At 41.7% G+C, this 25415-nt stretch overlaps 1 protein-coding gene across 1 annotated transcript in view; it reads right to left on the bottom strand.

Moving 5' to 3' along the window:
- LOC124596014 (probable E3 ubiquitin-protein ligase HECTD2) overlaps nucleotides 1-21545 on the bottom strand; it is a 381240-nt gene extending 359695 nt beyond the window's left edge. The window contains exons 1-2 of the mRNA XM_047134973.1: nucleotides 21489-21545; nucleotides 12262-12486 (exon numbers count right to left, since the gene is read on the bottom strand). Of these exons, the coding sequence (XP_046990929.1) occupies nucleotides 12262-12486; nucleotides 21489-21545 (282 nt within the window). The remainder of the gene's footprint in view (nucleotides 1-12261; nucleotides 12487-21488) is intronic.
- Between the last annotated feature and the right edge of the window lie 3870 nt (nucleotides 21546-25415).

The raw sequence follows: 25415 nt of genomic DNA, 5'->3' as shown, positions 1-25415 counted from the left end.
TCATCTTTGGAGCTGTTATTGTGCCATATATTTTGACTACGTTGAAAATTTAAATTGTTTAGGAACCCAAATTCGAAATAAATCGTTATATGCCATCTTGGCTCTGAAGTATATATTCAAATATTACAAAAGAAAAAAAAAACTCTCAAGCAGTTCGCACCCGCAATCAGATTGTAATTTGTAAAGAAAAGTTATTTGCCAGGGACTAGATTTCTTCTTAACAAATGTCGCTGAGAGAAGCAGCTGCCACTAATTCGACAAGTGGAGGGCAAGGCTATGCAGTGCAAAAACCAGTGTTCAACGACTAAATGCAGTTGCAATAGCAAGGGACTCTTGTGCAGTTAGAAGTGTTGTAACTGTTTAATTTGTTGTAATAAATAGGATTGTATAATGCCAATCACACAAGTTTATTATTGGAATTATTTTCTTATGTCACTCGGAATGTACTGTTCCTTTTAAGGTCAACAGTTTATTTATTTGTGCTGTTATTTAAACTTCCTCCTCTTTTAACATATAAAATGTTTGCATAATAAAGTATGATTTTAAAACATAACAAAAACATTTTTGTTCAACATTTGTCATCAGTGTATGATGGTGAATGTCGACATTTGTCGGTGTAAGTGAGAAATAAGGATATTTTGCAAATTTTTGGACATGCATCAAGTGAATACGTGAATGTTGACATACTTTCACGGTAAGTCAGTGTTTACAATCACGATGCCTAATCACAATATAGAGTCTCGCGACTAATATTATTTTATTTTACATCATGCAAGGATTTACATGAAATCAGAGAGTACATTAACTCGCAGGAGTAAACATGTACGAGGAAAACTATCTTGTTAGCTGAGCGAATATCACAGAAATCCTACACAAAGTGAAAAGAGAGGTGAAAAAATGCTGGTCAAAACGTAAACAATTTTAGAAACAAAATACTACCCAAACTTAATAAAAACTTAGTCAGCAGTGTTGCTAAAATTAGAGTACCACACAAACTTCCTTGAATGAGGAGCTAAGAAGTAAGATGCAAGAATTACTTAGTAACAAAATCAAATAGCCTATAACAGAGAAAAAAGGAAAAATCCTAAGCTCAATTAACCAGATAAAAAACGGTAGAAATATTCGCCAAATGTTTTCTGAAATAGAGTGTCTAAAGATAAGAAACGGAATAGAGAAAAAATTTGACGCATCTCATTTGCTGCGCGTGGTTGCCAACATCATGCAAAGTCTCATCAAATGTTTCTCTAATCTGTTTTATTTCTTACTTTTGGCAAATCATTTCACAAAACATATGAACGATTTTTATGCAGTTCGTTTTATTTTTTTTTCAAGTTTTATTTAGAAAGCATTTCCTTATTGACACTTCATTTGCTTTTCTAGCGTCGCCTGTTCTCGAAATCTTCTGAATTTAGTAGTGATTTGAAGGAAACAATTTTGGCACTTAAATATCACATCAATGTAACTTTTTATGCGCAAAGAACTAGAACTTGAACTTTTTGTCACTTCATTTGCATACCTAGCAGCAGGCGTTCGTGAAATATTTCAGTTTTCCCTCAAGTAACTAATTAAATTTTTCTTAATTACCCTGATTGTTTTCAAGGAATTATTTGTTGTTGCAAAACTAGGTCTCATGCAAGTCAATTTGATACCAAATTTTCTAACTATTAGATCGGCTATGAAAAATCGGACAAGAATTGATTGAATAATTTTGCGTCAAATAACTAATTAAGTTTTCCTTAATTACCACGATTACTTTAAAGTAATTAAATATTTTGTTTTGAAAAACTAGACCCAATCTGGTCAGTTTCATACTCCATTTGTCCATTCCCTACTCTTCGTTTCGTTGCGAAAATTCGGACAAAAACCCATTGTGTAATTTATAGGGAATCTTCTTTCGCCCCGCTCAAACATTTGACCAAAAAGATCCTCCTACGAGCAGAAATAAATAGTTAATTTCGTTTAATGAACTTCACAAAGGTACTCATCAACACGTTTTTTACTCAGCAGAGTCATAATTAGACCACCCTAACACCGAAGAGCTAAACAATTGAAGTTAACGAAATGTAGTGCTATAGAAAATTAATAAAAATACGTCTGTACCAGGTACCGTAATTAATGAAGAAGTCTGACGCGAACAGCATTTGACCTATAAGACCGAAGAAGAAGACAAGGAAAGCAGAACGGCGTGGATGGCTAATACATGAAAGTTTACTGAAAAGATTGGGAAATGGTGTAATGGAGGTATAAATAACATCAGGGGATGATCCAAAACGAATTACATCGAAAAAAATGAAAATCATGTGGCATTTATTTCCAGCTGCATAAACAGAAAACTGCAGGACAGAAATTGAAAACTACATTGACGGCTGGCTACAGGAGGAGAACAGCAAAGTAGCAGAAAAAGTACCGAATGTCCATGCAGTTCAAAGAAGTGTGGCGCTGCAGGCCAGTAAGTTTGCCCTCTTTACGGCATTCGAGTACCACGACCTTTTTTCGTAGCTTTAGACGTCAGCCATCGCGTGACTTCCAAGAAAAGACTTGTCCTATTAGGAACAATCGCTTATTTCTGGAGAAGCTACCCGACTAGGTTTTCTTACGACACGATTCTGCTTTGAGAATACCAGTTCAAGGTATTCGCCATGAAATTAGGTAGACGCCTCCTTCTGTAATAAGCAATAGTGAATGCACCGTAGTGTGCACTCTGAGCAGTGTAGATTAGCAAAATGCCTCATTTTGTTGTTGATGGCAGTCTGCTAAATAAAAGGGAGCAAACGGTGACTATTAAGAATTGTGAAGTACCTCTCAATGACATTGTAGGATTTAGAATCAGTATCAAACAAACGAGTTGTATCAATGATAGGCCTTAATTTGTGGAAGACATTTCTGTTGAAGGTACGTTTTAGCACAGCATTGTACGGTAGTGAATCATATGCTGCGGGAATATCGAAATAGAAGAGAATAGAAGGATTTGAGATGTGGTGCTACAGAATAATGTTGAAAATTGGGTTGACTGATAAAATAAGGAAAGAGCTTCTCAGCAGAATCGGTGAACAGAGGAATTTTGGAACACACTGACAAGAAGAAGTGACAGGATGGCAAGACGTGTTAAGACACGAGGGAATAACTTCCACGGTACTAGAGGGAGCTGTAAGGGGTAAAGACTTTAGAGAAATCAGAGATTGGAAGACATCCAACAAATAATTGAGGGCTTAGGTTGCAAGTGCTACTCTAAAGAAAAAAAAGGGTGGGGAGGGGGGGGGGGGGGGGGCGGCGAGGGTTGCGCCATTGCGCAAGTGTGTAGTCCAGACGTTTACATCTCGCAGATATTGGTGCCTATAAGGCAGCCGCTATGACTGGTCGCACAAGCCTAAGTTTGCTACTGTCTATATTAAATTTATTTTTGCTACACAAACACTGATTGGCCGTTAAATGAGATTGGCGTAACGTCCCTGCTGACACGTGATCAGCAACACAAACCGGCTGCGTTGATCCACTATGATGGTAGTCTCACCAGGATTTGGTACTTTTCACGTAACTTACCAAACTCTCCGAGACCAGAAAGGCTAGTGTAGAGTTAGTGAGGTCGTTGGAAGCCCCACTTCACCGTGCGAATTCCTGGGAAGTAGGCGTTCTAGTTCGGTGACAGGTGAGGCTACTGGACGAAATGGAGTGAGGGAACTCCGCCTATAGCTTAAGGACAAGAGCACATCAGTGTGCCTGCACTATTACACTCGAAGTTTGGTTGGACACACAATGGCTCTGATTTAAGAAATGCAATTATCCTACCGATCTTTTTTTTTTTTGTTTTTTTTTGAGACAATATGTTGCAAAACTTCATAATCTGATTTTAGGTTCACGGAGTTGGAAGAAGAAGAGTTATAACATGAAACATATAGTACTTAAAAGTAAAGGGAAAAAAGCCAAAGAGCATTAAAATCGGTTATTTTTTGTTCACTTCCACAAATAGTCCTTTAGTATTTAAAAAACGTAAAGTTCCACCTGTGCTGTGTCCGAATCTATTTATTTCACGTTAGCGACTTCAGCATCTGTACGATTTTCAGGTGAACTCTCATTAGAAGAGAGACAATTCATATTATTCGCTGCTAAGAGGACATTGCCCTCGAGTTGAACAACGTTTCTGTATATTCATCACATCCATTGTTTATTCTTATGTGGACAACTTAAAATATGCTAGGTATTAATAACATTTTAATTATAAGTTACATAATTAATTTTTGTTTGTTTGCATATACAAGGCATGCTGAAAACGAATTTTTTTTGTGAGAACTCTTAAACTTTTTCAAATAAAACAAACTTTATTAACATGCTACATCTTTATTCCTCATGTCTACATACGTATTTATTTTTCAACATTGTAACCCTGGCGATGAACACTTTTCTCCCAACGAGAGACCAGTTTGTTGATACTGTCACTGTGTAAGGCAAAAATATTTTACCACCATACATTTAATGTTATATAATTTCTCTTCAGTGTATATTTCCATCAGATAACTGTTTACAATGTACAGTCAGACTACTCATTGTTTCATTGGCTTATACTGGCTAGCACCATGTACTAACAGTTTCTGTAGTCCTGCATGTTTGGCAGTTAATTAAAGCTGAGAACTGGCAGAAAGGGCGACCTGGGCAACGGGTTCCTCAGAAACCACTATTGGCTGAAGAGGGGCTGGGAAGAGAGTCGTGTTCTGCAGGGGCGGACGTTTACTGCCTTGAGAGAAAGCAGAGCGAGGAGGCGGCAGTTTACAACGTTGGAGAGCGCATAACCCCCGAGGTGCGGGCAGTGTGGGTGGGACGTTGCACTCTGGTGGGCGGAAAAAAATTCGGAATAACGTACCTGACGGATGAGCGTTGATGGGGAGGGGTGGGGGGACACAAGGCCAAAAGACATCCTTGTAGTGTGAAGGAATGAATGGGGACACAAATGATGGCCGTGAGCTAACCTCTGAGGAATTTCCTCATGGGAAACGCCAAGGTACGCCACCCACCAGGAAACAGAGATGCATATACTCGTATGACTGGCAGAGTGGTGAGGATACAGGAGGGAAAACGGAAACCTCCAGAAAATCTTCTGGAAGGAATATGAGATTCAGGTGAATGGCTAGCAAGTTCAGCACTTGTGTAGTGGGAGGTGACGTTTCTCTAACTGTCACTAGGATTCGTGAGGATTCGTGACCTGAGCGCAAATATAGACGCTGTCTGCCCCGGAGGGAATAGGTGTATGGTATGGAGACACTTCCCTCTGGGGATTGACTGAGGACACTTCCCTCTGGGGACCGACCCAGAAACTTCGCTGGCCATATCAACAGTGGAGAATCTGGCAGTTAGATTTTGAGAAGTGTTGATCTCGCCACAAGGAGCGGGTAAATGCGTTTCTCTGCGAACAGAGCTGTTATTCTGTTTACTCTAGTGAAGGATCTTTTCCTCTCAGTGGAGTCTCTGATACACATTGAAGTGCTTCTTTAGGGAACTTTCTGTTTCTGGCTAGTGAGCAAAAAGAAATCTTTACTCATGTTCTGTCCTGTACTGAGGTACTTTCAGCCCTAGGATTTTGCGGACGGCATATTGCGTCCACTGTGTAGGCAGAGAATTACATGTACACCATGTACATCATCTGCGCCGTGCCCAACACCCCAACGAGCAGAGCATCAGTGCAGTATAAGTGCTGTCCGTACTTCAACATGTGATGTATTCACCTCAGTTCAGCAGATAGGGAAACACTCGTAGTGGATATGTTGACTTCCATTTCCTTGTCCACGATGTTTTTTCTGAAAGTGTCAGACAGGGTCTAATTCTCCTGTTTCTCACCGTTTCTCAGAAAAACCTATTTTTCGTCCATCCAATGAAATGGGTCGGAATTCAGTAGATGTGAGGTACATGTACAGACAAACAAACAAATGATTACAGTTTAAAAAAAGTAGGTGATTTATTCAAGAAAAGAGCTTCACAAAATGAGCAAGTCAATAACGCTTTGGTCATTATTCGATTTGACGTTCATTGGTAGTTACTGGATGTCCTCCTGAGGGATATCGTGCCAAATTCTGTCCAATTGGAGCGCCAGAGCATCAAAATACTTAGCTGGTCGTACGGCCCTGTTCATAATGCTCGAAACTTTCTCAATTGGGGAGAGATCCAGCTGCCTTGCTGGCCAAGGTAGGGTTTGTTAAGCGCGAAGATAAGCAGAGAAAGTCTCTCCGTGTGCGGAAGGCCATTTTCTTGCTGAAATGTAAGCCCAGGATGGTTTACCATTATGAGCAAGAAAACGGGGCATACGTTATCGTCGACGTACCGCTGAGGGAAAAATAAGAGTGAGAGACCGCGAAAGAAGTGCTCGAATTAAAAAGAGAGTGTGACGGCGATGTAGTCTTTCGCCCCTACTGTTCAATCCATACATCGAAAAAGCAATGACGGAAGTAAATGAAAGATTCAAGAGCGGGATTAAAATTCTAGGTGAATGGATATCAATGAAAACATTCGCTGATGACACTGCTGTCCTCAGTGAAAGTGAAGAAGAATTACAGGATGTGTTGAATGGAATGGACAGTTTAATGAGTGAATGAGTGTAGAATGTGGACTGAGAGTATATCGAAAAAAGATTAAAGTAATGAGAAGAACCAGAAATGAGAATACCGAGAAATTTAACTTCAGCACTGGTGATCACGAAGTAGATGGAGTTAAGGAATTCCGCTACTTAGGAAGCAATATATTCCAAGGAGAATAAAACGATAACTAAAATATCTCTTTTAAATAATGCTGGTAAGCGTTCTTCGTACGTAATGCATACCAACATTCCAAGATTAGTTGGATGATTTAGAGTGGTGCTTAGCAACGAACAGGACCGGCTTAAGGGCCAAGGAGCTCAAGTGGCTGCAAACCAGAGAGGGGTGCAAAGGAGGCCCTAATGCAAAATTTGTGCATGGGGTGTATCATACACAGGGTATCCCAAAAAACATCGACGAACTTTAGGTATGGGTTCTAAAAAAAAAAAAAATTCAAGTAAACAAGGCCTCTAAAGCGAGTTATGAACACTTGTTTAGTGGAAGAGTGTGTTTCACACTAGCGATGAAGAGTAAGTGCTCATAACTCTCAAAGTATGTATTTTAGACCCCATGTCTAGTTTTGGTTAATAATTCCTCCTCCAAGCTAAGGAAGCAAAGACCTTAAAGTAGAAGAGAGATGTTTCATAATGCCGAAGATGCACTAGTTCTCGTAGTACTCGTACCTCTTAAGTTTCGTGTTTACTGTTTTTTTTTTACTTATTTCTGTATAAGGAACCTGCCCCTAAAGTTTGTCGGTGTCTTTTTGGGACACCTTGCATATAGTTTCGCAAGTCAACATCCCTTTTTCTCAGCACCTTCTAATCTTATAGGATGAGTGAGGTATCGTTAGAAAGGTTTTTTAACTGGCTTCTGACATTTCATACCGATTTTGCGCTAAAACTTACTATTTGTGGAAAGTTTTAACATAAAAGAGACTTTTAACGGTGATAGGCAAAAGTACGTCACAGATGCCCAGCTTCATACCTATATTTTGGGAAGCTAACTTATTAACCACGAATAAGACACTTCTTTTGCAAATTATCGTATTGCAAATACCGTTTTTTTGTTTTAAAGTACTTATTAACTGGATAATTTGTGTACAGCACTGTCATAGATAATAACCGCGGCCACTGCGATAGTCCACTACCCCTGCCCGTCGTACAAGGTGATTTTTCTAACCGAATATACTTTCTGAAACGACAAACGTATTTGTCATTGTTGCCTTTGGTTGCAATCGACGAGGGTTGGTACTTAAATAATGGCAACTATTTATTCACAACCGATACAAAAGAGTTACATGTTTGCAGTTGTTACTCTCCTTCAAAGTAGTCACCAGCGTTGTGTACAAACCGTTGCCAGCGACGTGGAAGGCGCAGTATACCGTTAGCAGAGCCTGTTCTGTTGATGGTGCGAACATGAAATACTATGCACTGACTGGTAGTGAAAAATGAACAGTGCAGCAGTAGGATTAAGTTTTGTAAATCCCAAAATATTACCTAGAGGAGGTAAACAAGTGACAGCTGATGATTACTGCTGCCAAGTAGCAGTTGCCGCTATTGATGCCGGCAAGCAATAAACCAGCAGCCATCACCAGACAGTGTCGAGCAGTTGCCTGAAGGAAGTGATGTGCGTCACAGGAAGCACTATCCTGCTGCAAAACCGATGGCCATGTACTGAACAGATGGACAGGAAAAGTCAGAAGACCCACAGAGTAACTTTGTCTTTTTGTATTGTTCTTTGTATGTGTGTATAAGCAAAACAGTATTCGACAAACCGAATGAGATTGCATTGTTTTAACCAGACTGACGTATACGGGAAGATGCTTCATGTGGCTGCTTTACTGCATGAACAGCGAAAATGTAGTATACGATAAACTTTTTTCCTCTCATCATTGTGTGCGGGTCGTCAGTGAGAAAAAGTTTCGTGAAGGTTAGAAATTATGTGTAAAGTCTGTTGCTACTCTCTAAGTGCCCGCATTCTGAATTGTTAGATGACTAAACTTTCATTCCCTTTGATAGGTGGGTGGTTCATATCCCAAGCAGTAAGTGATACGTGTACCACGTTTGGTTGAAATCGCTCCAATGGTTTAGGAGGAGATGTCGAACACACATACACACAACATATATACATACACTATGTGATCAAAAGTATCCGGACAATTAGCTGAAAATGACTTACAAGTTCGTGGCGCCCTCTATCGGTAATGCTGGAATTCAATACTGTGATGGCCCACCCTTTACCTTGATGACAGCTTTCACTCTCGCAGGCATACGCTCAATCAGGTGCTAGAAGGTTTCTTGGCGAATGGCAGCCCATTCTTCACGGAGCGGTGCACTGAGGAGAGGTATCGATGTCGGTCGGTGAGGCCTGGCACGAAGTCGGAGTTCCAAAACATCTCAAAGTTGTTCTATAGGATTCAGGTCTGGACTCTGCGAAGGTCTTTCATGATACAATGATTTACTAACAGCCGTATGTATTGTAGAAATTCATTTTATGAAATTCTTATATGCCACCAGTTTCGGCATTACATTGATGCCATCTTCAGGTCCCACACGTCATAGTCGTAAAATCGCTATACACGGAAGGAGCCATATAACTGTATCCGTGAATCAAATCGCTATGCAACAGCTCTTGGTGAGCAGGCTACACAGACTGTGTGGCCGGTTCAAGAGCTGTTGCATAGCGAAGCCATGAGGGCAATAATAGGGACACTAAAGTCAACACCTGTAGAATGGCTTCATGTCCTCTCAAACATCACTCTGCCTGAAATCCGTAGACAGCAGGCAACAATTCAGGAATGGCAAAAAATAAATCTTGCAGATAAGGTAAGAGTACTAACGATACACCAAGTTCTAGATTACCGCTGACGATATCGCCTTAAATCAAGAGCGCCAATATGGGAAGACAGAACACTTGCCCAAGGAAATACCTATGACTGCCACAAATCCTGGAAAACCAAGTGGAACAATAGTGACATTAACCGACACAATATAGAGGACCCCAGCCAACAACTCCCAGGAATGCAGCTTCCTCGTAAAATATGATGCCAGCTTAATCGTGTGAGAACCGGACACGCGAGAACTAAATCCATGCTGTACAAATGGGGTGCCAATGATAACCCAATGTGTGACTGTGAAACTGATGAACAAACATTACAACATCTAGTGCAAGATTGCCCACTGCGAAGATTCTGTGGTGACTGGAGAGACTTCGTGGAAGCCAGCCCTGCTGCCATTAAATGGCTGTCACATTTGGACATAACTTTTTGACGGTTTGTAGCTGTGATTATATTTCAACTTTGCTCAGATTTAATAATGACTGGTGTTTGTTCTGTTCATATTAATATGTATGTGTGCATATGTACCGGGTGATCAAAAAGTCAGTATAAATTTGTAAACTGAATAAATCGCGGAATAATGTAGATAGAGAGGTACCAATTGACACACATGCTTGGAATGACATAGGGTTTTATTAGAACCAAAAAAATACAAACGTTCAAAAAATGTCCGACAGATAGCGCTTCATCCGATCAGAATAGCAATAATTAGCATAACGAAGTAAGACAAAGCAAAGATGATGTTCCTTACAGGAAATGCTCAATATGTCCACCATCATTCGTCAACAATAGCTCTAGTGGAGGACTAATGTTGTGAACAGCACTGTAAAGCATGTCCGGACTTATGGTGAGGCATTGACGTCGGATGTTGTCTTTCAGCCTCCGTAGAGATGTCGGTCGATCACGATACACTTGCGACTTCAGGTAACCCCAAAGCCAATAATCGCACGGACTGAGGTATGGGGACCTGGGAGGCTAAGCATGACGAAAGTGGCGGCTGAGCACACGATCATCACCAAACGACGCGCGCAAGAGATCTTTCACGCGTCTAGCAATATGGGGTGGAGCCCCATCCTGCATAAACATCGTACGTTCCAGCAGGTGTTTATCAGCCAGGCTGGGGATGATGCGATTCTGTAACATATCGGCGTACCTCTCACCCGTCACGTTAGCAGTTTTGCTATCCAGCGCCATCTGTCGGACATTTTGTGAACTTTGTTTTTTTTTTGTTCTAATACAACCTCATGTCATTCCAAGCATGTGTGTCAATTGTTACCTCTCTATCTACATTATTCCGTGGTTTATTAAGTTTTCAAATTTATACTGACTTTTTGCTCACCCTGTATATTTGTATTTATATAGAACCGCTCGCTCACCGATAGATCTGTACCTGCAGATTGGAAAATTGCGCAGGTCGGACGAGTGTTTAAGAAGGGTATTAGGAGTAATCCATCGAACTACAGACCTATATCATTGACGTCGGTTTGCAGTGGGGTTTTGGAGCATATACTGTATTCAAACATTATGAATCACCTCGAAGGGAACGACCTATTCATACGTAATCAGCATGGTTTCAGGAAACATTGTTCTTGTGCAACGCAGCTAGATCTTTATTCGCACGAAGTAATGGCCGCTATCGACAGGGGATCTCAAGTTGATTCCGTATTTCTGGATTTCTGGAAAGCTTTTGACACCGTTCCTCACAAGCGACTTCTAATCAAGCTGCGGGCCTATGGGGTATCGTTTCAATTGTGCGACTGGAGTCGTGATTTCCTGTCAGGAAGGTCGCAGTTCGTAGTAACAGACGGCAAATCATCGAGTAAAACTGAAGTGATATCAGGTGTTGCCCAGGGAAGCGTCCTGGGACCTCTGCTGTTCCTGATCTATATAAATGAACTGGGTGACAATCTGAGCAGTTCTCTTAGGTTGTTCGCAGATGATGCTGTAATTTACCGTCTAGTAAGGTCATCCGAAGACCAGTATCAGTTGCAAAGCGGTTTAGAAAAGATTACTATATGGTGTGGCAGGTGGCAGTTGACGCTAAATAACGAAAAGTGTGAGGTTATCCACATGAGTTCCAAAAGAAATCCGTTGGAATTCGATTACTCGATAAATAGTACTATTCTCAAGGTTGTCAATTCAACTAAGTACCTGGGTGTTGAAATTACGAAAAACTTCAGTTGGAAAGACCACATAGATAATATTGTGGGGAAGGCGAGCCAAAGGTTGCGTTTCACTGTCAGGACACTTAGAAGATGCAAGTCCACTAAAGAGACAGCTTACAATACACTCGTTCGTCCTCTGTTAGAATATTGTTGCGCGGTGTTGGATCCTTACCAGGTGGGATGGACGGAGGACATCTAAAGGGTGCAAAAAAGGGCAGCTCGTTTTGTATTATCACGCAATAGGGGAGAGAGTGTGGCAGATCTGATACGCAAGTTGGGATGGAAGTCATTAAAGCAACGACGTTTTTCGTCGCGGCGAGATCTATTTACGAAATTTCAGACACCAACTTTCTCTTCCGAATGCGAAAATATTTTGTTGAGCCCAACCTACATAGGTAGGAATGATCATCAAAATAAAATAAGAGAAATCAGAGCTCGAACAGAAAGGTTTAGGTGTTCGTTTTCCCCGCGCGCTGTTCGGGAGTGGAATGGTAGAGAGATAGTATGATTGTGGTTCGATGAACCCTCTGCCAAGCACTTAAATGTGAATTGCAGAGTAATGATGTAGATGTAGATGTAGATGTAGATGTAAATTTACGATGTCAGTACCGCACTTGCACTGGTAAAGCCATACGATAAATAAATAAATAAATAATCTCGAACATGAGAATGTGAGGGAAGAAGAGAGCCCAGTTGTACTCACGATGGCGGGGAGTCGCAGCGCGGGCGGCCCCGGGTCCGAGGCGGCGCGCTGCCCCCTGGCTCTGCCTCCGCCCCCGCCGCCCACGGCCGGCTGCTGGGGGTGCGGGTAGGGCCGTCCGCAGAAGGGGCAGGGCCCCGCGTCCGGCCGCAGCCGGTGGATGGTGACCCGGCACGCCGGGCATGTCGCCGAGTCCGGGCACTCCTCCGCGTCCGCCGCCGCCGGCCGCTGCAACCACAGCGACGACGTCACTACCACCGTCACACCCAGGGGGCCGCTCACAGTAGCTTACAAGCGCGTCCCTATAAACACCTTTCTCTCTCCAGAATGAGATTTTCACTCTGCAGCGGAGTGTGCGCTGATATGAAACTTCCTGGCAGATTAAAACTGTGTGCCCGACCGAGACTCGAACTCGGGACCTTTGCCTATCGCGGGCAAGTACTCTACCATCTGAGTTACCCAAGCACGACTCACGCCCCGTCCTCACAGCTTTACTTCTACCAGTGAAAATCTCATTCAGGAAACATCCCCCAGGCTGTGGCTAAGCCATGTCTCCGCAATGCCCTGTCTTTCAGGAGTGCTAGTTCTGCAAGGTTCGCAGGAGAGCTTCTGTAAAGTTTGGAAGGTAGGAGACGAGGTACTGGCAGAAGTAAAACTGTGAGGACGGGGCGTGCTTGGGTAACTCAGATGGAAGAGCACTTGCCCGCGAAAGGCAAAGGTCCCGAGTTCGAGTCTCGGTCCGGCACACAGTTTTAATCTGCCAGGAAGTTTCACATTTCTTTCTGCTTGAATGATATTTCCGCCGTTGCACTGTACAAACTTCTTTATTTTATACTAGCTGAGAATCCGGTTTTGCCCGGTACCCAATTATTCCGGTCTTCTATTAGTCCATCTCCTCTTTCCCCTTTTTCTCTATCTCTTCCTACCTCTCGCTCTGACCATCTGCTCCTCACCATCTCTCTGGCCATTTGTACCTGCCATTCCGGCCATCTGTTCCCTCCTCCTCTGTCCCTCTCCTCCTTGTCCCCACCTCCACTCTAATTCCGTCTACTTCTCCCCTCTCTTTATTCATCTCCTCCCCCTCTCTCTGTCCAGCTCTTCCTCCTTATCTCGCTATTCATCTCTTCCGTCCTCTGTTTGTCCATCTCCTTCTCATTCATTTCTCTGTCCAACTCCTCCACTCCCCACCACCCTAACCATCTTCCCTTCCCCCCTCTCCCTGCCCCTTCCCCCTCCCCCGCACCACTGCCACTGTCTATCTGCTTCTCTTCCCTTTCTCTGTCCATCTCCTCCTCTGTCCTCTCTCTGTTCATCTCTCCCCTCTTCCTATCTCTTTCCAGTTCCTTCTCTCTTCCTATCTTTGTCCATCTCCTCCATCAGCACTCTATTTGTCCATATCCTCTCTCCACGTCTCACCCCCATCCCAGTAGGAGGATGGTGGTTCTTACACAGTATTTTTCTCGAGATCATAAGAAAAATGTATACCAAATTTGATTGAAATCGTTTTATACATGCCTTTGCTCACGTATGTCCATCTCAAATATATTTAACATATATTTAATATATTTCACATGTAATTTTACATATATTTCTCTTATATATCTAGATCGAAGTTAAGCACTGTCGGGCGCGGTCGGCGCTTGGATGGGTCACCATCCAGGCCGCCATGCGCTGTTGCCATTTTTCGGGGTGCACTCAGACTCGTGATGCCAATTGAGGAACTTCTCGACCGAATAGTAGCGGCTTCGGTCAAGAAAACCATCATAACGAATGGGAGAGCGGTGTGCTGACCCCACGCCCTCCTATCCGCATCCTCCACTAAGGATGACACGGCGGTCGGATGATCCCGGTAGGCCACTCGTGGCCTGAAGACGGAGTGCTTTTTTATATCTATAGACTTTCTCCTTGCAGTTTGATTTTCACGCAGATGAAGTTTAGGGAGTATCTCCTGAACTACGAGCACGTTTCCTACAATGTTATAATTTTGGGGGTAGATCCAGCGTTTCAGAAGTGATGGTCAGTATTCAGGGGTGTGACAGGAATGATCATTCTAAACGGAAAAGTCAACTAAGATGAGCTCTGAAACGCATATCTTAAGAGCTATGAGCAGTTCTTGAACTTCAATACTGTGAAGGAAACCTCTTCTAGTGCAAGCTCTTTGCTTTCCATATTTTGAGAAGTGATAGTATGGACCAAAACAACAACAAAATATCCAGTAAACATGTGCTCTGAAATGCATACCTTAAGAGCTATGAGCACTTGTTCATCTTCCCTATTTTGAAACACAGCTCTTCTAATGAACAAGTGAAATATGTTGTGAGTAGAGAGATAGCTGCAAAGAAGTAATAAATTTAAGTCATGCACAATGCGGCAGTTTTTCCACGCATCAGTGGCGACCCGCCATGAATTCCTGTCTTGTGCCGACGACCACTCCATCTCAGAGCAGCACTTGCAACCTACGTCCTCAATTATTTGCTGGATGTATTCCAATCTCTGTCTTCCTGTACAGTTTTATCCTCTACAGCTCCCTCTAGTACCATGGAAGTCATTCCATCATATCTTAACAAATGTCTTATCATCCGGTCCCTTCTCCTTATCAGTGTTTTCCACATATTCCTTACCTCTCCGATTCTACGCAGAACCTCCTCATTCCTTATCAGTCCACCTAATTTTCAACATTCGTCTGCAGCACCACATCACGGATGCTTCGATTCTCTTCCCTTCCGGTTTTCTCAGAGTCCAAGTTTCATTACCATACAATGCTGTGCTCTAAGCGTACATTATCAGAAATTTCTTTCTTAAATTGAGGCCTATGTTAGATACTAATAGATTTTTCTTGCCCAGGAACGCCCTTTTTGCTATTGCTAGTCTGTTTTTGATGTTCTCCTTACTCCGCCCAACATTGATTATTTTGCTGCCTAGGTAGTACAATTCATTAACTTCATCTACCTCGTGACCATCAATCATGATGTTAAGTTTCTCGCTGTTCTCATTTGTGCTACTTCTTATTACTTTCGTCTTTCTTCGATTTACTCTCAATCCACATTCTGTACTCATTAGATTGTTCATTCCATTCGGAAGATCATGTAATTCTTCTTCAATTTCACTTAGGATAGCACTGTCATCAGCGAATCATATCACTGATATCCTTTCACCTTGAATTTTAATTCCACACCTGAACCTTTCTTCTATTTCCATCATTGGTTCTTCGATTGAACAGTAGGGGCGAAAGACTACATCCCTGTCTTACACCCTTTTTAATCTGAACACTTCGTTCTTGGTCGTCCACTCTTATTGTTCCCGCTTGGCTCTTGTACATATTGTATATTACCCGTCTCTCCCTATTGCTTACCCCAGTTTTTCTCAGAATTTCGAACATCTTGCAGCATTTGACATTGTCGAACGCTTTTTCCAGCTCGATAAATCCTATGAACGTGTCTTGATTTTCCTTTAATCTTGCTCCCACTGTCAACCGCAACGTCAGAATTGCCTCTATCGTGCTTTTACCTTTTCTAAATTTTCTTTCCCATTCTTCTCCATATTATCCTTGTCAGCAACTTGGATGCATGAGCTGTTAAGCTGATTGCGCGTAATTCTCGGACTTGGCAGATCCCGCAGTCTTCGGAATTGTGTGGATGATATTTTTGTGAAAGTCATATGGTATGTCGCCAGACTTATACATTCTACACACCAACATGAATAGTGTTTTTGTGGTCACTTTCCCCAGTGCTTTTAGAATTTCTGACGGAATGTTAACCATCCCTTCTTCCTTATTTGATATTAAAGTCCTCCAAAGCTCTTTTATTCTGATTCTAATACTAGATCCCCTATCTCTTCTAAATCGACTCCTGTTTCTTCTTCTATCATGTCAGACAAATCTTCCCCCTCATAGAGGCATTCAATGTATTCTTTCCACCTATCCGCTCTCTCCTCTGCATTTTACAGTGAATTCCCGTTGCACTCTTAATGTTACCACCCTTGCTTTTAATGTCACCGTAGGTTGTTTTGACTTTCCTGTTTGCTGAGTCTGTACTTCCGACAATCATTTCTTTTTCTATGTCTTCACATTTTTTATGGGGCCATTTTGTCTTAGCTTCCGTGCACTTCCAATTTATTTCTTTCCTCAGCGACTTGTATTTCTGTATTCCTGAGTTTCCCAGAACATTTTTTTACTTTCATCTTTTGTCGATCTACTGAAGTATTTCTTCTCTTACCCATGTTTTCTTCGCCATTACCATCTTTGTACCTACGTTTTTCCTTTCAACTTCTGAGATGGCCCTTTTCAGAGATGTCCACTCCTCTTCAACTGTACTTCCTAGTGAGCTATTCCAATTGCTGTGTCTATGGCCTTAGAGAACGTCAAGAGTATCTCGACATTTCTTAGTACTTCCGTATCCCACTTCTTTGCACATTGATCCTTACTGATTAATGTCTTAAACTTCAGCCTACTCTTCATCACTACTACATTGTGATCAGAGTCTATATCTCCTCCTGTATGCGCCTTACAGTCCAGTATCCGATTTCGGAATCTCTGTCTGACCGTGATGTAATCTATCTGAAATCTTCCCGTATCACCCGGCCTTTCCCATGTATACCTCCTCCTCTTGTGATTTTTGAACAGGGTATTTGCTATTACAAGCTGAAATTTATTACCGAATTCAATTAATCTTTGTCTTCTCTCATTCCTTGTCCCAAGCCCATATTCTCCTGTAACCTTTTCTTCTACTCCTTCCCCTACAACTGCATTCCAGTTCCCCATGACTATCAGATTTTCATCTCCGTTTATGTACTGCATTACCCTTTCAGTAGTCTCATATACTTTCTTTACTTCTTCATCTTCAGCTTGCGACGTCGGCAGGTATACCTGAACTATCGTTGTTGGTATGCTGTCGATTATGATAAGAACAACTCTGTCACTGAACTGTTCAGAGTAACGCACTCTCTGCCCTGTCTTCCTATTCATAACGAATTCTACTCCTATTATACAATTTTATGCTGCTGTTAGTATTTCCCTATTCTCATCTGACGAGAAATCCTTGTTTTCTTTCTATTTTACCTCACTGACCTCTACTATATCTAGATCAGCATTTGCATTTCCCTTTTCAGAGTTTCTAGCTTCCCTACCACATTCAAGCATCTGACATTCCACACCCCACTCGTAGAACGTTATCCTTTCGTTGATTATTCAGTCGTTTTCTCATGGTAACCTCCCCCTTGGCAGTCCCCTCCCGGAGATCCGAATGGGGGACTATTCCGGAATCTTTTGCCAATGGAGAGATCGTCATGACACTTCTTCAATTACAGGCCACATGTCCTGTGGATACACGTTACGTGTCTTTAATGCAGTGGTTTCCATTGCCTTCTGCATCCTAATGCCATTGATCATAGCTGATTCTTCCGACTTCAGGGGCTGTTTCCCACCCCAGAGAGTGCCCTGAACCTCTGTCAGTTCGTCTGCCCTCTCTAACAAGGCCGTTGGGAGAATGAGGATGACTTCTAATGCCGGACGTCTTCGGCCGCCAATGCTGATTATTAATCAGAAATTAAGGGTGGCGGGTTTCGAGCCGGGGACCGAGGACGTTTTGATTAATCAAAGACGCTGCCTCTAGATCAAGGATGCAACCATTCAGTACTTTATACAAAAAATGAGTCACTTAAACGCCAAGTTTTTTAGGGTGCTAGATTGGAGTCTAAGTACCACAGTAATTCTTTTACAGGTTGAATGTGAAACCTGTGCCCAGTTTGGAAGAAATTGCTCAGACAGAGGTGGTCTGTTATTTCATTGTCTTTCCACCCACGTCCCCTCCACCGCTTACCTCGAAAACAGACACCTACAGGCGAAACGTTATCAGGACTGTCACCAATGAGGCTACAGACCCCAAATACTATGGATTTGATCCTAATATCGCTCGTTGTCGAATAGTTTTACGTGTCACGGCTTCTTATTTCCACATCCACCCGTAGGAGTGGTAGGTAGATGTATTTTACCCACACACTATTTTTACACAAGTAACACAAATAATGATTGACGTACACACGAAATGTCCTTGAAATTGCTCGAGACATTCCTGAGTTATGCTTTTATGTCACCCGTTTTTATCCCCAGTCCAAAGGAAGGTCGGTGGTTTTTCCTAATGTAACGCTTCTCTGCGAATAGTAAATAACATGTGTAGCAAGTTTGGTTGAAATCCATCCAAGCGTTTAGGGGCAGCTGTAGAACACACATGCCTGATATAACAATTGTGATGTTGAGTCACGTTTATTTTACAGTGATTCCATAATTAGAAAACAGGTAGTCCATTACTCGAAGACTTCACTCGTTCGCGCGAAGAAAAAAAACATGGCTCAACAGTACAGCCATCTCACTATTTCTGTTTTATGCATGACGACGTACCCTCTTGGAAGATTCAAATAATGGCCTTGCCTATAGGTTCAGCTATAGTTTTAGGAATTCTCAGGAATTTTTAACAACTTGATGAATTTCACACGTTGCATAAAGTCTAGTGCGCGATATGCAGTACTTGTGTAGGTTACTGAGTTTTCCAGTCTACTGTTGCTTCACTTGATCAATTAAAATTTCAAGAAATTATCAGTTGGTTACTTCTTGAACTAATTAAAGGAGTTGTCAATGAACAGTTCGACACGTCCTGTGTGTTTCACAATACAACTGCGCCAAGTGGCTTCTGTCCTTACTTCTATTTCTTAAAGTGGACTGATGACCCAAATTAGAGCGCTAAGTCTTCAGAGTGTAATTAGCTGCCTGAAAAGAAAACCAGAGGTATGCAGACTGATGACCACTCCCCCTTCCCTACCTCCCGTACTCAAAAAGTAATACCTGCTATAGTTTCATCACAAGAATACAATGAAATCTGAGAAGGTTGGAATTAATGAGTTAACGTTTCTTTCGTATTGACATTCATTATTTCAGGCAATATATTTTTTGGGGGTGAATCTATTCTGAGATCTTGTACTGGTTACAAGAAAATAAGAATTATGAGCGCAATTATAATGCAGACAGTTGCAGCAGGTATCTGTTTCAGGAATGCTAATGATAGTTTCGCGATACACTTGTTTTCCGGTGAAAGTCTTAGCAATAATTTACATCAGCTTAGAATACCTACGAAATTTAAAAGTTATTATAGGTAATAGAATCTTCTGTAGAATCTAGCTACAGTTATAGATATACGCAATATTATTCCAATTTAGAAGGTTAAATAGAACTAATTCACCTTTACACTGGCCAAAATAAATTTTAGGAGCCTCAGCTATAAGATCAACTAGATTTTACTAGCTAGGTTTACAAACAGCATCAGTTTTTCTCCGTAGCTGTACATTTTAAGACCAGAGTATATGGCGTGCAGCACACTACGATAGTTTGCAAAGAATCAGGAATCTGTTTATCGCCCAAGTTGCATTTCTGTACAATTCTAAATTCCGTACAAACAGCTTCCGAAAAAGACTGCGTAACACACAAATTTATAATCGATGTTAACAAATTTCTCTTCTTCAAAAAACGCCTCTCTTGCTATTGACAGCCTGCATTTTATTTCCTCTCTACATCGGCCATCGTCAGTTTCAGTTAGTTTGCTGTCCAAATAGAAAAAGTTGATCGACTAATTTTAATGACTCATTACGTAATATAATTAACTCAGTATCTTCTGAATAAATTCTAGAATATTCCATTATCTACGTCTTACTTTCGTTCATATTGATCTTATAACTTCTTTTCAAGACAGTATTTTTTTTCGAATTAAAGCTCAACAATGCAAGATAGCGTAAAAGAAAAGAAAAAATGCAAATGTAGGGGCCCTGGACAACTTAGGCTGAACAGAGGAGAAAACCCATAGTAAAATAACGAAAGAAATACGAACACAGAGGTAGGCAACCACCGTTTCTATATATTTAGCGCAGTTCTAAATGGGCTCGTCAGCATAAAAAATTTTGACCCATGCGCATTAGTAATATGCGTGTCAAAATCGGAGCCAATTTTTTTTAAGGTAGCTCATCGGTTGTCCTACCGATCCAACGTTAACAGTTTCCTTCTGCTGCTAATATTTTTAGGCAATGCGCCCCGTGATTGCTCAAGACGTGATTCTGACAAATGCAGAACCCATAATAGGAATATAAGACACAAATTTTGCTAGAAGCGAAACCTGTGGACTGACCTTATGGTGCACTGACCTCGTAAGTCACTCAAGATATACTGACCTCAAAGCGCTTTGAATTGATTGCGACCGTCACAAGTTGAAAGACCATTTTTCGAAAGAGTGATTAATGGAATGGTGTCGATCGATGCCTACATCGGAAGTTGCCCTTAGTAGGGGTACTGGAAAGGCTTTATCCCTCTGACACATTCGAGATGAAAGCCGTCAGGGCTGAAAAATGAAATACACCGTCAAGACTTGTTCATTCATCCAGTGAAATTAAACTATTTGATGGTGGCTGAAAGACCGCTTTGTGAGTAGTGGGACGCAACATCGAATTCTTCTTATGGCGGTGACGCACAACTCATTCAGTGTATTCTGTCACACACTGCAGGTAGTTTCTGCTTTATGTTCGCGTATTTGAAATTCGCGAAGTGGTAATTTGTTTACGACATTCATAGCTGAATAAACGGCAGTTTCGTTCTTACGATGGAGCATACGATGTAAATGATGAAAGCAAAACGATGTGAAATGATTTGATCCTTCACCACACACAATAAGGCTCCTTGCGGATAAAAGATCTGAATGTACATGAAAATTACCTAATTAAAAAGAAACATGAAATTCGAAGAATCTGATGAGAAAAGTGCTTATTTGTTCACAAATGTGAACCTCAGATGTCGGAACTGCGAAGTAATTAGCTTCTTGTAAAGTGGATCCGCAGCCTGTATTTTATTCAGAACGGAGTTTACTGTAAGGTTTGGCAGTTTTGTTTCTTAAAAATAAAAGTATACAAACACGACAGTTTGGTCATATGGCTAGGAAAGATTTGTGTTACATATTGAATATTCCATCATTTTTTTTGGGTGCGTCCGATACATCATCTGTTCCTCTTCCCGTAGTGCAGCTGTAAACATTCTAGCCCTTCTCAAAGCGAGTGGCGTACGATGTATGCGTCAGACCATGCCTACAACGTACAGACACTGGCCCTAGTCGCATCCTTCATGGATTTTTCGGTCGATGAACTACTGGAAATACAATTGTCAGACAACCAAATTAATGGCTACAAGGGTTACGCTTACTCACATCTTCCTCCTCAAAGGAATTTTTGCTCTCGATCTTCGGTAGAAGGCATCCTGACATCTAACACAAATTTGAACGGTTAAACCACACGACATAATCGTAGTACCTACATCTACATCTTCATAGATACTCCGCAGGCCACTGTACGGTGCGTGGCGGAGGGTACCCTGTACTACTACTTGTCATTTCCTCTCCTGTTCCATTCGCAAATAGAGCGAGGGAAAAACGACTCTGTATGCCTCCGTATGAGCCCCAATTTCTGAATCATCCATTACACCAAAACTATCCACAGACAGCAATACAAAATGAGAACGTAGTGTATATTGCATCATGAGGCAGCTGTAGAGACTTTAACATCGAGGTATATTATGATTCATCGTAATTTTGAATAAAATAGTATTTTACGTATTAGGGGACGTCATTATAAAACACCAAACAACTAAATTGCCGATGAACGACCGATTTGCTGCGGTGCTCTTCAGGCTCAACAGTAGCAAGTCGGTCGAAATGTCGACAATTTCGTTGCTTTGGTGTTTTATGATGACGCGACCTAATACGTAAAATACTGTTTTATTCAATGTGTCCCATTCGTCTGCAGAGTCGGCATCGGCTTTTCGCGGATGATGCTGTAGTATACAGAGAAGTTGCAGCATTAGAAAACTGCAGCGAAATGAAGGAAGATCTCTAGCGGATATGCACTTGGTGCAGGGAGTGGCAACTGACCGTTAACATATACAAATGTAATGTATTGCGAATACATAGAAAGAAGGATCCTTAATTGTATGATTATATGATAGCGGAGCAAACACCGGTAGCAGTTACTTCTGTAAAATATCTGGGAGTATGCGTACGGAACGATTTGAAGTGGAATGATCATATAAAATTAATTGTTGGTAAGGCGGGTGCCAGGTTGAGATTCATTGGGGGAGTCCTTAGAAAATGTAGTCCATCAAGAAAGGAGTGGTCTTACAAAACACTCGTTTGACCTATACTTGAGTATTGCTCATCAGTGTGAGATCCGTATCAGGTCGGGTTGACAGAGGGGATAGAGAAGATCCAAAGAAGAGCGGCGCGTTTCGTCACAGGGTTATTTGGTAAGCGTGGTAGCGTTACGGAGATGTTTAGTAAACTCAAGTGGCAGACTCTGCAAGAGAGGCGCTCTGCATCGCGGTGTAGCTTGCTTTCCAGGTTTCTAGAGGGTGCGTTTCTGTATGAGGTATCGAATACATTGCTTCCCCCTACCTATACCTCCCGAGGAGATCACGAATGTAAAATTAGAGGGATTCGAGCGCGCACGGAGGCTTTCCGGCAGTCGTTCTTCCCGCGAATCATACGCGACTGGAACAGGAAAGGGAGGTAATAACAGTGGCACGTGAAGTGCCCTCCGCCACACACCGTGGGGTAGCTTGCGGAGTATAAATGTAGATGTAGATGTAAAAGTAGATCGTTATATGGGTTGAAGCAATTTTAGTGACAGCAGGCGGCCGGATGCCGTTCCTGACGCCAACCCTCACCCTCAGGATGGATTTCGTTTACCTCATCTGTCTATCAGCTCATTTTCTAAACGTTTGTCTATACCGACCATGTCGTTGATACGCCTGGCGGATTCTTTTCGTGGTCGGTGCGCCTTCCCCTACCCCAGAGGCGGAGTGTTGACACGCTCGGCTATGGATCGCACTAGGAAGTTGTGGTATTAAAAATACTTTGTTTATAAGGAGAAACAAACTTAGGTTTGCTGTTGACAGTAGGCGTCGCAATAAACACATAATGAGCCGCATTTGTTTTGGCTGACTGTATCTCCACACTTCAGAAAGGAAACTGTAAATATCTGCTAAAACACTGGAGCAAATGCACCTGACAACTTGGAGGAGAGACATTATTCTTCCAGTGTGGTACTATAGATTCTTTGCTTCAAGTCAGTACATTTAGAGCTTAAAAACAGTTTCTATAGGCCTGATTTTATTATGTGCTGCCAGCTGACAATATTACTTCATTACGTCGATACAGCACATGATATTTTATCGTATTACGAAAAATAAAAAGTATTTATCCTGTTTTATTATTATCTTTTGCATGGGGGCTTAATTAAATAAAATGAAAATAATTTTAATTTTAGTAGCTGTATGTACGATTACGCTATCTGGTAACCGGTTGGCCCTGTCTGGTATAGTACGCAATCTGACTGCATAGAATAACAACAAAAAATGAAACAAAACTTCCGTTAACACAATTAATTAATTAAGTCCCCATCAACTATAAAAGCTACGAAACAAAACTACGAAACAATAAAGCACAAATGTAACTGTTCTGTGTGTGGAAGTGTGATTCAACGTACACATCTGGCACGGTTCTTCCTCAATAAGACAAGGTATTTTAAGCACCATTTACACTGAAGTAATTAAAAAAAACCAGTAACACTATAATTGCATATAGAAACCAGAATTACACTCTAATACATGAACACAAGCCAGATGCTTTGTTGACTGAACCTGTGACCAAGAGGCATTGTTATTTAGGACGTTTGAAATAAAAAATTTTTCTTTACCTTCATATATATTGACGAAACATACACTCTGATCATTACAACATCCGCAATCGAACAGCATCGGCTGTCTAGCCCATCAGAACAACTGCATACAACATGCTCACAAATAGTCACGGCTACATCAGAACTCCTACTGCCCACTTCTCAATATGCACTCTCCACGACGACTTCTCGACAAGAACTCTTCACTACCACTTCTCAACAAGCACTGCCAGTGGAGGCGGCTTAATAATACTCTTTGGCGCAATCTCTGGCTTTGTGACTCAGCCGGCCGCGGTGGTCTAGCGGTTCTAGGCGCTCAGTCCGGAACCGCGGGACTGCTACGGTCGCAGGTTCGAATCCTGCCTCGGGCATGGATGTGTGTGATGTCCTTAGGTTAGTTAGGTTTAAGTAGTTCTAAGTTCTAGGGGACTGATGACCACAGCAGTTAAGTCCCATAGTGCTCAGAGCCATTTTGAACCATTTTTTTGTGACTCAGTGTAGCCACCTTTCATATGCCCCTCCTCCACGGGCTAGAATTTGATGGTATTTTTGCCAGCATTGGTGGAGAAAATACCACCAAATTCGTCCAAAAAATACAGACAAAAATTAAAAGTAATATTAATAAGTAAATATCACATAACTAAATAAATTTTGGCTTTGCACTGACCCTTCAGTAACCTAATATATAAAATAAAGTAAGGAATACAAATGCTTGCATACATATGATTTTACATAATAGTTAACACAAGTATCATGTGGTTAAACAATTCAATCAATAGCGTCAGCAAAGACGAATAGGTGCAGGTAAGAGTCTCATAACATCTCATAAACAGTAAACACACAAAAAATCAGTTTATACAAATATTCACATAAAATCCTCTCAATAGTTCAATAAACAAGTAGAACTCCTCAGAGTAGTTGCCAGTTCCAACAGTAGCACCCAGCAATGATCAACAGGTGCAAATAGCAGTCTCATAACATTTCATCAGCAGTATTTAAACAGCTTCAACAGTGGCACCCAAAGGTGGCGAGCAGGCGCAGACACCAACAAGTGACATTATCTCAGTAGAAGCAGTCCATTAGTGGCACCCAATAATGTTGAACAGGTGCAGACACCAACAAGTGACATCATTTCAGCAAAAGCAGTCCATCAGTGGCACCCAGTAATGTTGAGCAGGTGCAGACACCAACAAGTGACATCATTTCAGTAGAAACAGTCTATCAGTGGCACCCAGCATTGTTGAACAGGTGCAGACACCAACAAGTGACATTATCTCGGTACAAACAGTCCATCAGTGGCACCCAGTAATGTTGAGCAGGTGCAGACACCAACAAGTGACATCATTTCAGTAGAAGCAGTCCATCAGTGGCACCCAGAATTGTGGAACAGGTGCAGACACCAA

This window comes from Schistocerca americana, chromosome 1 (assembly GCF_021461395.2).
Source record: "Schistocerca americana isolate TAMUIC-IGC-003095 chromosome 1, iqSchAmer2.1, whole genome shotgun sequence".
Taxonomy (NCBI): Eukaryota; Metazoa; Arthropoda; class Insecta; order Orthoptera; family Acrididae; genus Schistocerca; species Schistocerca americana.
Note: the sequence above shows the minus strand (reverse complement) of the source record. Positions and strands in the feature narration are given on the sequence as shown.